We start from the raw sequence: 12,009 nt of genomic DNA, 5'->3' as shown, positions 1-12,009 counted from the left end.
TGACCCTGAGTTGGCCTCCGAGATGCACATGTCTCAGGATGAAACTTGGCTGCGGGTGAGCCAGGGACCCACGGCATCATAAAGGGATCCGAAACGACGGCTTTGATGGCTCTGACATCCCACCTACCACACCCACGCTGCTCCTCAAATTAAGGAGCTGTCACTCACAGGGGAAGATCTCAGGGGCAGGAATTTTCCTTTGCACTGGAGAATGCTCCCAAGGGGGCAGTCATAATCAGTTCTTTCCTTTATTGAGATGGGGAAAGTGACCCAAAACCACAGGGTTGTTTTTCTAACCGAGGAGCATGTGACCTTGCAAATAAGCCATGGACAGCTCAACTCAGTAGATTAAAGACATATACCAGCACCCTGTGCCTGGCCACTACATGGTGGTCTTGACCCAAAATCTGCTCTCTCCACCTTCCTCTTAGATCAGCAAGGCACTACAGGCAACCCCAGCTAAAGACAGCAGTGGCCAGCTTTTATTGATTCTGCTTTTGCATCTTGCACATCTCGTGCACTAAATGCTGCCCCAGTGGAAAGTCCTCCACCCCACTCTGGACTCTGGTCTCCGCCTTAGCTGGTCCACAGTCTTCAGGGTGTTCTCCAGACTATCCTCCTAAGTGATGAGCTTAGGTATCTACTCGTGTCCATACTGCCCCTTAAACAAATAAGAGTGTCCCATGTGCATTTTGAGTGGGATCATTATTTGTTGGTGATGTGTCCAGTGCATGATAGAGTACTAATTAGTATTCCATGCTAGTAAAATCCCAAATTGGGTACCCACAATAAATCCGATTGCTGCCCAGTGTCCCCCAGGGGCCACTATTTCAAATGTATGTTCAACCCACCTAAAAAGCTCTTCTAGAAAGATGAGTGCTTGGGCTGGGGATGGATCTTAGTTGGTAGGGTGCCTGGATAAAACTCCTGACTCCCAGCAGCACACGAGCTGGGTATGGTGACACACCTCTGTAATACCAGCACTTGGGAGATGGAGGTAGGAGGATCAGAAGTCTGAGGTCACTCCCCACTGCTTAGGGATTCTTAGGCTAGTCTGGGATGCATCAGCCCCTGGCTTGGTGTCAGCATTTCCTGAGACGCAGCCAGTATCAAGACACACTCAAGCTCTCTCATCAGAATCACCCCCGTAGCATGTAAACTAACCCGCCGTATTCATCTCTGGTTTTAAAGACATCAAACGGCATCTCATTAAACACAGGAAGCATCAGAGCTTCACCATGTCATGTGACGCTCCCCAGCTGTGAGCCTTTCTTACCTCCCGCCTTCCCATCCACCCACCCCAACTCCCACCCACCCCATGCCCCTCTCTGGCCTGGTGATCAGGCCTCAGGGCGTCTTCCACACTGACAGGCTATCCTACATGTCTGTATTTTCTACCAGCCTAAGATGTTGCTCATCTTCCTCTCTTCCTGGAAAAAACAAAGCATTAATAATTTCCCTAACTTGCTTACGAGCTTCCTTAGGAAACCTGACTGCCCCCATCCCAGGCACAGCTTACTTCTTCTTCCACACCGGTGTATCCTCCAGCAACGTCTGTCACAGCCATGCATCACGTGTCTCCTTGTTTATTCAATATGTCTTTCTCACTGGACCCAAAGCTCTTTGGTGTCCCTGGCACCCGGCACTCAGTGCTTCATTTTGTACACCAGAGACAAAGGATGGCATGAGAGAGTGATGCCTTCCTCCGCCTGGGTCTCCTTGATGCCCCTGCGTCTCAGTCCCTGCTGAGCAGAAGGGAGATGCCAGAAGCCACAGAGAAAAGCCAAGTCACCTAACAGAGGGCTCCTTGTCATGGCATCGAGGAATCCCCGGGTCACTGGCAAGTGGAAATGACCAGGATGGTGACTATGGCAACACTGAGGTATATGGGCCAGAACCACAGTAAGGGTCATGGGGCCACAGCGACTCACTGATGCTCTTCAGCTCACCACATGCTGTCAGCTAATCCCACGGTAAAGGCCTGGCACGTGGGTCTCCACCTTTCTGTCGTGCTTATCTTTTTGAGCCAAGGTCTCATACTCACTACGTAGCCGTGATAGCTAGTTTTTATGTCAACTAGACACAAGCTAGTGTCATTTTGGAAAAAGGAACCTTAATAAAGAAAATATGTCAATAGGATTGGCCTGTAGGCCAGTCTATAGGTCATTTTCTTGATTAAGGGTTAATGTGGGAAGGTCCAGATCACTGTAGGCAGTGCTAGCCCTGAGCTGTGGTCCTGGATGCGATAAGACATCAGGCTGAGCAAGCCCTGGGAATCAATTCCATGTGCAGTGCTCTCTATGGCCTCTTCTTCAGTTCTTGCCTCCAGGTTTCTTGCCCTACCTCCCCACGTTGCTTTCGGTCACGGTGTTTTATCACGACGACGACAGGAACCCTAACTAAGAGAGTGGCCAAGGCTGGCTTTGAGCTTCCAATCCTTCTGCCTCTAACCCCAAGCGCTGGGGTCCAAGCATACACCACCATAACCAGTACGGAGGAGTAAATCCAGGGCTTCATGACACTGAACAAACATGCTACTGACTGAGCCATGTACCCAGGCCTCAGCACACCTTGAACAAGACCTGATATCCCAGATGAGTAGCAAAAGGGCTAAAGGGCATTCTCTGTAGACACTGCATTGAGCTTGAGGTGGAGACGGACAACAGAAACCCTTGAACTCACAGGAGGAGAAAAGGTCCCCTGAACAGCATCATTTTCCCTGCCTTTGGGAAGAGCTCCCATTTCCAGGGTGCCTGGAGTTATGAGGGGTTACAGAGACCCTTAAATTGACTCGCTTAACTCAGGGGAAAGGAAGATAGCTCGCTACTCATCTGGCTCACCCCAGTAGTCATCTTAATTACCAGTCAGCCATGTCACTTGTCTGGTCCAAATGTTGCCATGGTTCCTCGGTGTTGAAAGGGGATCAAACTGCCTTCGAGGCATCCTAAGGGCGCGTCATTGTCCCCTCTGTCTCCTTCTAACTTTCTATCCCCTCCTGTGCCTTAAAATATGTCTGCTACAGAACAATATACCCTCAAACTCACCAGATTCCCTGTGTCTTTGTGCCTCCGCATCTTGGGAACACATTGTTCTCTGTACCTGCTCTCTCTCTCTCTCTCTCTCTCTCTCTCTCTCTCTCTCTCTCTCTCTCTCTTCACTCTGTCTTTCTCTCTTTCTGCATCTCTGTCTCTCTCTCTGTCTTGTTCTCTCGCTCTGTCTCTCTGTGTCTCTGTCTCTCTCTCTGTGTCTCTCTCTCTCTGCCTGCCTCCCATTTATCCTTCCCTTCTCAGCTCGGTGTCTCTCTAGCACACAGGCCTTCTCACAAGCTCCTCACCTGTCCTACACCACAGGAAAACTCTGCCCCCTGTATCACACCTGCACAGACCGGCCCACTCCTGTATTGTTTCCAAGTTCCACCTGTGGCTGTATGGCTGACAAGTCACCTCACCTTTCTGAGCCTCAGTATCCTTCTCTGTAAGGGAGAGTAGCCACTGTCTGACAAAATAAATGAGATAATGTGTGGGAAGCTTCAGCCACCTTGGACTCAGCACACTTCATAGTACACACTGAATGGGTGGGGAATGGTACCTGCACCTGAGTCCACATTCTGCTGGTCCGGGCCTTCCTCTAAAAGTCTGGTTGTCTAGCTCAGGGGGAAATGGCTGAGGACCTCCTACCACAGGCTCCTGAGGTTCTGTAGGGCTCTACCCTGTCTGATGACCTAAGGGGTTCTGTGATCCAACCCAGGACCCAAGTGTACACCAGACAGGATGCAGACAGGATCCTTGCCAGCACGGGGCATGCAGAAAGCAATGCTGTGGGTGAGGAGGACAGAGTCCGTAGACCCAGAGAGGAAAATCGATCTCGCTGGAATCAGAAGATCCTGCTTCACAGAGGGGTGGGAGTCGGGCAGAGGGGGAAAGGGATGTTCCCATGGATTCTGGAAGGGTATGGGGTTCCTACAGAAACAAGAACATCCATGAGTGGCCGCTCTGAGTGCCAGGGCTGCTGTGCTCTTACTCTGGGAGGGCAGGAGTGGGAATTGGGTGAAAAGCAGAGCCAGAGAGATGGTGGACTAGGGACCTTAAGAAGCCAGGCTGCAAAGCAGGGTACAGTATCCCATGAGCCCACGAAGCCAATAGGGAGGACCACGTGAAAGAGGTCACTCAGTTTGGGAGAGAAAAGCAATGTGTATGAAGGACGTCACAGAGGAGTGGGGAGGCAATGAGGTTCATATAGCTGGCTGAGAGCAGGCTGTGTTGAAGAACAGGCTTGGGTGGGGGGTTAGGGCAGAGGTAAATGGGAGATGAGATAGAGGGGAGGAAGGTGGAATGGAGGGGAAAAGAAGACAAACTGGAAAGGGGGTGAGGGGACTGGGGATGGGGGTGAGGAAGGCTGAGTGGAGGTAAGATATGCTGAGATTGGGGGCATAGCGGTGGAGAACAAGACTCCACTCAGAAAGCCGAGGCAAAGGATGCTTTGGATTCAGTGAACATGAGTGCTCCAGACAGGTACTCTGAGCCTCCAAGCCAGGCTGTCTTGTCTTGCATGGGAGGAGAAGACAGTCCTGGGGCACAGTCTAAAGGTGATGCTTTACTTTTGAACGGCAGACTTCTTGTCCTTTCAGGCGCTGGGAACTGACTGTTGATGCGTCGGAGTAAGACAATATTGCTTTCTGTTCTCAGCATGACCCTCACACCTGCCTACCTCTGCTACCTGGCCTCCTGAAGACAACTGGGTATGACGAATGTCCCCATGTTCCCAGGACTGTCCTGCTTTTACCATCTTGTAGATTAGGACAGTTCGTCACCAGCTGCACCCAGTTGCTAAGCCCCAGGGGCTTAAGGCAGAACCCAGCTTGTCACAAAGCATTGGGCTAATTCTGCTCAATAGGATAATCCTATTTCACACCGCACCGTGAAAAGTGGCATGAGCCAGAAGGGGGATAGACAAGTGACCTGGGACCTAAGCCCCTGTGTGTCCCTTCCCACGCTTTCTAACCCAGAACAAAATGAACCACTTTGTCCCCAGACACATCACTCCATAGGTGCGTTCCACCTCCCCCATGTCCATCGTGAACAGACACCCTGTGTTGGCCATTTGCCATCGACAGGAAAAGGTTCAGACTGTACAGAAAATACATCCTCAAGGTGGGGGGGGCTCTCAAACCCTCAGATCACAACATTTCCCTGGTCTTTTACACACACACACACACACACACACACACACACACACACGGGGAGGGGGGATCCTGCTGTTCAGTATTGGGGAAAATGCCCGAAATATTCATTTAGTAGCTGATACCTTGTAACAATATCAGCTCTCTCATATCCCCGCGCAGCCTCAAGCACCCTCCTCTATAAGTAACAGGTTGTTTTCGGCCTCCAGCCGACCATCACGGCTGCATTCAAATTCTCTACTATAAACAGTTTACGCGAAAATCATTATAGTTTTTAAATGCAACCACATATAGCAAAAAAAAAAAAAAGTCATGTAGTACAATTGAGCAGTGTGAACCCACCTAGAGGGACGCCCTCTGCCCCTGCCCAATCTTCTCTTGGACACTCCACAAATTGGGTCCCCGCCCACCTGCCAGGGTCCAGATGGGGACACCCGGGGTACCTTTTGGAGAAAAGCCATCCTCGGCCTGTACTGCTGGCCTTGGTGTCGGATCGTCATTCTGGACCCTGGATGAATTCACGACCACAACACGACTGGGAGCGAAAAGGGAAAACCCCCAAGTTCACAAGCCAGCCTGGGCGTGGACCGGGAGGAGCCGAGAGCTGAGCGCCCAGGGCCCAGGATGCTCGCCGCCCCTCGACTCTGCCCTCGCACCCGCCGACATGCAAAGCAGCTGGAATTCGCGCCAACCAATCAGTGAGCAGCGCCACGCGCTCATTAGCATGCACTGCGCGGGCTCCTACTTGCCACCAGGGGGCGGCGTCCCGCTCCACCTGGACCAAGCATCAGGTAGGAAGGGCCAATTGGGGATGCTGAAGCTAGAGCATCTGTCCCAAGGTGTGTGAACCTGCTAACCTAAAAGGAGTCTGTAGAGAAGTGAGATGAAGCACTCACCAACAAAGCACACCGGAAACGGGACTTTCCCATGCCGGTTTGCAGAAGAGTTGGGCATCCTTGGATAAGTTAGCGTTAACAATTTCTTCATGGGAGTAGCAACATTTTAAACAGGTTCGTGATATCTGGTATAAGCGTCCATTGAGCATTTAATAGATGAGTAACGCTAGGGTTGTTCTTAAATAAATATTTAAGAAAAAAATAAGATGTGGACTTTTATTTATTGACCCCAAAAGTAGACCAATTGGTAAGACGTTGATTACAAGAGGGGAAGAAGCAGCTGGGTGGTGATGGCACACGTCTTTAATCCCAGCAAGTCTCTGAGTTCGAGGCCAGTCTGGTCTACAGAGCGAGTTCCAGGACAGCCAGAGCTACACGGAGAAACCCTGCCTCGAAGAAAGGTCGGGTGGGGGTGTGGCCGGAAGTGAGGAAAGCAAAGGAAGTCTGCATGTACTCATTAATATGTATCCTTAGGAAAATCACATTTTATTTCTCATTCCTGCTAATTGCATTTGTTTGCCTTTAATAGACTTTTAAGAGTACTTTTAAATTAAGCTAAAAATTGACCAGATAAAGCAGAACAGAGGCCTCGAGAGTATCCATTCACTACACACATTCATAGCCTCCCCTATGTGCTGCCAGTTGATGGGCCTATACTAACACATATCTAGAAAACGAAAGGGCAAAGCCCCTGATTAGTCATCAGGACCTTTCCAGCTTGGTCATGTCGTCGAGTACTTTCTCCCGTCTACACAAGCAGGATGAACATCCAACGTAGCATGTAACATGTCTAACTTGGAAGAGAACAAAGAGATTTGCCCTGGTGGGGCTCAACTGCCATTAGCATATAAGTCCTTATCCATTCTTTTCTTTCAGGTCAGATTAACTTGTAAGAATCTGTTGAAAGCTATGGACACTCAGAAAGCATGCTCACATACATATTCACATAACATGACTCAAGCTTGCAAACAATGTCAAAGGGCTCGTGGCTGGTTGCCCTTGGACCCCTTTCAGAAACCCCTTCACTGGAGAGGATTTGAGCTCTCCGGGGGTCGGCTGGTGCAGAGAACCAGAGTTCCTGCCAATCAACGCAGACCTCCAAGAAGTGTGTCCCTTCTATGAGCCGGGATCCCAGGAAAGAGCTGGACTGTCTTCACTTTTCTTCATGGAACGTCTTCTGGGGTTAACATTACACAGAACACACATAAGCAAACAAAATCTGAGGTTCCTCCCAGCACCAGCATGTCTTAATTCTGTAATTTCTGAGTAGAGAAAATAGAAGTGACTTCCTGGAATGAAGGATTGGGAACTTAAATTGTTCAAAAATAAAGAAGGGCAAAACACAAGGAATTGTTCGCAGTTCTAGACTAGAAGAGGGCTTAGTCTGTCCCTGTCATTTCTTCTTCTATCAGGGTTCCCTCCCAAGCAATCACATTTCAGAGTCCCTTCCCTAGCTCCCTGGACCAGAGATACTCAGAAGTTCTGCCAGAGGCCACGCCCCAACCTGTGATGTGCTTCCGCAAAGTTTAAATTGAGCTTGTTGGATTGTTACCTTTGCAAATGTCAACTAAGGCCAGATAAAATCAAGACAAGAAGAATCTGAGGTGAACTGCAAGCTGAATTTAGAAGGAGGTAGAAAGGAAAGATGCGCAGAGGAAGCCAACAACAATAAAGATGAGAAGAGGAACAGTACAGACAAAGAGCAACAGAGGGGCCGTGGGGCAAGTGAGAAGTCTGTTGGGGCACAGCTGGGGCGGAGCCTTCCCGAGGGCAAGGGTGTCTTTGTGAATCTCCTACATAGCTGCATCTCCGTGCCTTGCTGTCAAAATGATCCAATATGTAATTTGATAGTAAAGGTTTAGGTAATGTCCTGCAAAAGAAATAGACGCCATTAACCTATTTAAACAGCAATTATATCATATGCCAGGCATTGCACTGAAAAGTCTGGTATTCAGAGCAGACCATGATCCCATTTCTATCTCGAGGAGCTTCCGGTTTCATGAAGGAAAAGAATTACATAAAACCAGTTTAAAATGCAATATAGACATGTCAGAAACCAGATGACACGATATGGGGCTTTGGAAAGACCTTGCATCTAGTCTGAGTGGAAGACAATTGTGATCGGGGAGACAGTCCAGAGAAGGGGTCTTAAAGAAAAAGGGGGAGTCAACCATGACACAGGCAATCGAAGACACCAGAAGAAAACAAGAAAGGATACAGAGGCAAGAGTCAGCATTATTGGGAGGTGGCAGCAAGGAGTTCACTGAACCCCAGATCCCAATGCTGATGCGATTTGGAGGGGTTGGGGCTGGGGTGGAATGGGAAGGGGGAGAAAGGGAGACACTAAATGATAAAAGGGTTCTGTACTGGGGACAGCACCATGGGTAAAGCACTTGCTGTGCAAGAATGAGGTCCTGGATTCAATCCCCAGAGCCCACTCTTCTTTTTTTTTTTTTCAAGAAAAAGGAGCATTAAAGTATACTTGCAGCTCCAACATTGGATGGAGACAAAAAGAAGCAAACTCACCCAGAAGGACTAGAGGACAGGAAATAATCAAACGGAGAGCCCAAATCAACAAAATAGAAACAAAGAAAACAATACAAAGACTCAATGAGACAAGAGTTGGTTCTTCCAGAAAATCAACAAAATGGACAAACCTTTATCCAAACTAGCCAAAAGGCAGAAATAAAGTGGGGGACATAACAACAGACACAGAGAAAACCTACAGAATCATCAGGTCGTATTTCGAAAACCTGTACTCCACAAAACTGGAAAACTTGAAGGAAATGAACAATCTTCTTGATAAATATCACTTACTAAATTAAATCAACCCAGATAGGCAAATTAAACAGACCTATAACTGCTTTTAAAAAAAAGAAAAGAAAAGATAGAAACAGTCATCAAAAGTCTCCCAACCAAAAAAAAAAAAAAAGCCCAGGCTTAGGGGTTTCAGTGCAGAATTCTACAAGATTTTCAAAGAAGAACTAATACCAATACTCCTCAAATTGTTCCACACAATAGAAACAGAAGGAGCATTGCCAAATTCTTTTTATGAGGTTATAATTACCCTAATACCCAAACCACACAAAGACATTACTAAGAAAGAGAATTACAGACCAATCTCACTCATGAACATTGATGCTAAAATACTGGCAAACCAAATCCAAGAACACATCAGAAAAATCATCCACCATGATCAAGACAGCTTCATCCCAGAGATGCAGGGATGGTTCAACATACAAAAATCTGTCAATGAAATCCACCATATAAACAAACTGGAGAAAAAAAACAAATGATCATCTCATTAGATGCTAAAAAAGACTTTGATAAAATACAACATCTCTTCATGACAAAGATCTTGGAGAGAGCAGGGATACAAGGAACATACCTAAACATAATAAAGGCAATATCCAGCAAGCCAACAGTCAACATCAAACTAAATGGAGAGAAACTCAAAGCGACCCCACTGAAATCAGGAACAAGACAAGGTTGTCCACTCTCTCCATATCTATTCAATATAGTACTTGAGGTTCTAGCTAGAGCAATAAGACAACAAAAGGAAATCAAGGGGTTACAAGTCGGAAAAAGAAGTCAAACTCTCACTATATGCTGATGATATGATTCTTTACATAAGTGATCCCAAAAATTCTACCAAGGAGTTTCTACAACTCATAAACACCTTCAGTAATGTAGCGGGATACAAGATTTACTCAAAAAAATTAGTAGCCCTCCTGTACACAGATGATAAATGGACTGAGAAAATCAGAGAAACATCACCTTTCACAATAGCCAAAATAGCATAAAATATCTTGGAGTAACTCTAACCAAACAAGTGGAAGACCTGTATGACAAGAACTTTAAATCTTTAAAGAAAGAAATTGAAGAAGACACCAGAAAATGGAAATCTCTCCCATGCTCTTGGGTAGGTAGAATTAGCATAGTAAAAATGGCAATCTTACCAAAAGCAATCTACAGATTCAATGCAATGCCCAGTAAAATTCTTCACAGAACTCCAAAGAACAATACTCAACTTCATATGGAAAAGCAAAATACCCAGGAAAGTCAAAAACAATCATGTACAATAAAAGAACTTCTGGAGACATCACAATCCCTGACTTCAAACTCTACTACAGAGCTACAGTATTGAAAACAGCCTGATATTGGCATAAAAACAGACAGGAGGACCAATAGAACCGATTCAAAGACCCAGATATCAATCCACACACCTACGACCACCTCATTTTTGACAAAGAAACAAAAAATATCAAATGGAAAAAAGCATACTCAACAAATGGTGCTGGCATAACTGGATATCAATATGTAGAAGAATGAAAATAGATCCGGTTGAGTTGCACACAACTCAAGCCCAAATGGATCAAAGACCTCAACATAAAACCAACCACACTGAACCTCAAAGAAGAGAAAGTGGGAAACACACTTGAATGCATTGGCACAGGGAACTACTTCCTAAACATAACCCCAGCAGCACAGACACTGAGAGAAACAATTAATAAATGGAACCTCCTGAAACTGAGAAGATTCTGTAAAGCAAAGGACATGGTCAACAAGACAAAGAGGCAGCTTATATGATAGGAAAAGATCTTCACCAACCCCACATCAGACAGCGGGCTGATCTCCAAAATATACAAAGAACTTAAGAAACTGGTCATTAGAAGAACAAATAATCCAATAAAAAATGGAGTACAGACCTAAACAGAGAACTCTCAACAGAGAAATCTAAAATGGCTGAAAGACACTTAAGGAAATGCTCAACATCCTTAGTCATCAGAGAAATGAAAATCAAAACAACTCTGAGATTCCATCTTATACCTGTCAGAATGGCCAAGATCAAAAACACTGATGACAACTTATGCTGGAGAAGATGTGGGCTAAAGGAAACACTCCTGCATTGCTGATAGGAGTGCAAACTGGTACAGCTGCTTTGGATATTAGTGTGGTGATTTCTCAGAAAATTAGGAAACAATCTACCTCAAAACCCAGCAATACCATTTTTGAGTGTATACCCAAAGGATGCTCAATTGTACCACAAGGACATGTGCTCAACTATGTTCATAGCTTGTTATAGCCAGGACCTGGAAACAACCTAAATGCCCTTCGACCAAAGAATGGGTAAGGAAAATGTGATATATTTACATAATGGAGTATTACACAGCAGAAAAAAATAATGACATCTTGAAATCTACAGATAAATGGATGGAGCTAGAAAACATCATATTGAGTGAGGCAACCCAGACCCAGAAAGACAATTATCATATGTACTCACTCATAAGTGGCATTTAGACATAAAGCAAAGAAAAACCAGCCTGCAATTCACAATCCCAGTGAACCTAGACAACAAAGAGGACCCTAAGAGAGGCATACATTTATCTAATTGACATGAGAAATAGAAAAATACAATGTCTCCTGAGTAAATGGGGATCATGGGGACCATGGGAGAGGATAGACAAGGAGTGGGGAGGAAGCAAGAGGAATGCAGAAAAACATATGGCTCAATAAAAACAATAAGAAAATTTAAGGAAAAAAAAACCTATCTCTGATCAAAAGTACTCAATCTGAAAAGCATATATAAACAGGATGTATAGAGGTCCTGCCTGTGGTTGGGAGTATAAAAAAATAATAATAAAATAAAAAATAAACAGGATTATGCCAGCCTGTGATGCTTAATTTAAAATGTCAACTTAATCAGAACAAATAAGACTGGAAATTAGCACAGCATACGTCTGAAGGTATATATGATAGCATTTCTAAAAGATGACTAGGTCATAAGATGTAACTGGAGGTTTTTCTCCCACCCACCAGTTCCCAAATAAACACTCAGAAGCTTAATTACAAATTGTTTGACCTATTAGCTCAGGCTTATTATTAACTAACTTTTACAACTTAACGCATTTCTAATATTCTATATTTTACCAA

At 45.7% G+C, this 12,009-nt stretch overlaps 1 protein-coding gene across 2 annotated transcripts in view; it reads right to left on the bottom strand.

Annotated features, from left to right (window-relative positions):
• Positions 1–5,868, bottom strand: part of Rgs9 (regulator of G protein signaling 9) — a 73,045-nt gene extending 67,177 nt beyond the window's left edge. The window contains exon 1 of one of the 2 annotated variants that reach the window (XM_075990277.1): positions 5,623–5,868. In XM_075990277.1, coding sequence (XP_075846392.1) covers positions 5,623–5,679 — 57 coding nt within the window. In that variant the 5' untranslated portion in view covers positions 5,680–5,868. The remainder of the gene's footprint in view (positions 1–5,622) is intronic. The other variant, XM_075990276.1, reaches the window with a different exon arrangement.
• Between the last annotated feature and the right edge of the window lie 6,141 nt (positions 5,869–12,009).

The sequence above is a fragment of the Microtus pennsylvanicus genome, chromosome 11 (assembly GCF_037038515.1).
Source record: "Microtus pennsylvanicus isolate mMicPen1 chromosome 11, mMicPen1.hap1, whole genome shotgun sequence".
Lineage (NCBI taxonomy): Eukaryota > Metazoa > Chordata > Mammalia > Rodentia > Cricetidae > Microtus > Microtus pennsylvanicus.
This window is presented reverse-complemented; position numbering and strand designations above follow the sequence as displayed.